We start from the raw sequence: 1,485 nt of genomic DNA, 5'->3' as shown, positions 1-1,485 counted from the left end.
GTATTAATCATTCTCTGTTCAAATTTAAAAACATTTTAATCTTTTAGATGCGCATTCAAATTCAGACATTTTAATCTTAATAAAAATAAATGAGTCCTTAAAGGAAATTTATTTCAATTGAAAAAAAAATTGTACCATAAGATATATAACCACAACTTATAAAATGAAAATTCAGCCAAAAAAAAAAGAAGAAGAAGAAGTGAAAATAAACTCTTATGATCACTTATAAATTATATAAAAGAAAATATCTTTTTCTGATTTTTTGTATATAAAAATAAAAATCTTCAATAAAACAAAATATAAAATTAAAATTAACTTCGTAAAGAACAACAAAACCAAAAATCTCAATATAACTTAACTTGAGATCATTTTTACAATATACAAAGGAAATTAAAAAGCATATATTTTTACTTTTGTTAAATTTCCAAGGAGGTAAACAAAAAAGTGAAAGAAATAAAAAAAAAAGAAAAAGGAGGAGCAATTATTTACAAGGACATGACAACAACAGAACTCAATACTAAAATAGCATTCCTGAAAAAGCAGGCATGGCAACCGCGTATGACATTTTCCTGCATATAGCAAAAAAATATATATCAAGGATCAAAAATGTATTTGATTTATGTGAAAATTAAACTAAATGTTTTCCGTTCATAATTTGATATAAAAATATTCTCCGTCAAAATTTGGTCCAGAAAACCATAAAACCAGAAAAAAAAAAGACAAAGAAAAAGAAAAAATGGAGCAATTTGTTACCAGTAACTGTCGCCGAACCTCTTCGGTGGTCGACCAGATTTGACGCCATTTTTTGAGGCTCTTTTATTGCCGGAACGATCAAAGTCAGCGATCGTTTTGTCCTCGGAGATGACGTGGAGTGCCGGTTTCCAATTCTCTGTTTTCCTTAATTTCCTTCCCTGAGAAACCATACGTCTATTCACCGATCGATTTATCAGCTCCGACTCCTCCTCGTTTTCTTCCGGCAGTGGCCCATCCACCACCGTCTTGATGGTGGCACTGCCACAACACGTACTCAATTCCGATAAAAATTTCATATTGTATATGTTAATTGCAGGGATTTATCTATAGTTGTGAATTTTGAAAGGTGAAAAGTACGTAATTATAAAGGATATATATATATAGGGAGATATGAAATAAGGGGGCTGATAATGTAAACGGGATAAGGGATCCATGCTGACGTTGCTTTTCGGTTTGAATTTGGATTTGGATTTAATATATTTACGTTTAAAGATAAAGATTGACGTGGGCAATATTCATTCATTAAATTTACAAGGTAAAGATTTTTCAGGATGACGTATAACTAACATAATGATGATACTCATATTAAGAATAGATTATTATACTATTTTCTTTAAAGAAAAATTTAGAATTTAGAGGTTCTGAGTGTTATACCGTTCAAATAGAATATACGGATCGATTTGTTCAATATTCGATTTCGGTTGGAGTTATATATCTTTTCAATTTATGTGA

The 1,485-nt window shown here is 29.8% G+C and overlaps 1 protein-coding gene across 1 annotated transcript; it reads right to left on the bottom strand.

Moving 5' to 3' along the window:
- Positions 1-403: 403 nt before the first annotated feature.
- Positions 404-1,102, bottom strand: LOC129876728 (uncharacterized). The gene is made up of 2 exons (XM_055952222.1): positions 754-1,102; positions 404-569 (listed from the first exon to the last, which is right to left on the bottom strand). The coding sequence occupies exons 1-2, from the start codon at positions 1,047-1,049 to the stop codon at positions 518-520; spliced, it is 348 nt and encodes a 115-aa protein (XP_055808197.1). The 5' UTR covers positions 1,050-1,102; the 3' UTR covers positions 404-517.
- Positions 1,103-1,485: the final 383 nt, after the last annotated feature.

This window comes from Solanum dulcamara, chromosome 2, assembly GCF_947179165.1.
Source record: "Solanum dulcamara chromosome 2, daSolDulc1.2, whole genome shotgun sequence".
In the NCBI taxonomy this organism is placed as follows: Eukaryota; Viridiplantae; Streptophyta; class Magnoliopsida; order Solanales; family Solanaceae; genus Solanum; species Solanum dulcamara.
This window is presented reverse-complemented; position numbering and strand designations above follow the sequence as displayed.

Bases quoted from the DNA above. Each gene is read 5' to 3' on its own strand.
- LOC129876728 (XM_055952222.1), bottom strand. From the start codon at position 1,049: ATGAAATTTTTATCGGAATTGAGTACGTGTTGTGGCAGTGCCACCATC. The intron at 570-753 runs GTAACAAATTGC...TGCTATATGCAG, and splicing joins AGGTTCGGCGACAGTTACTG to GAAAATGTCATACGCGGTTG.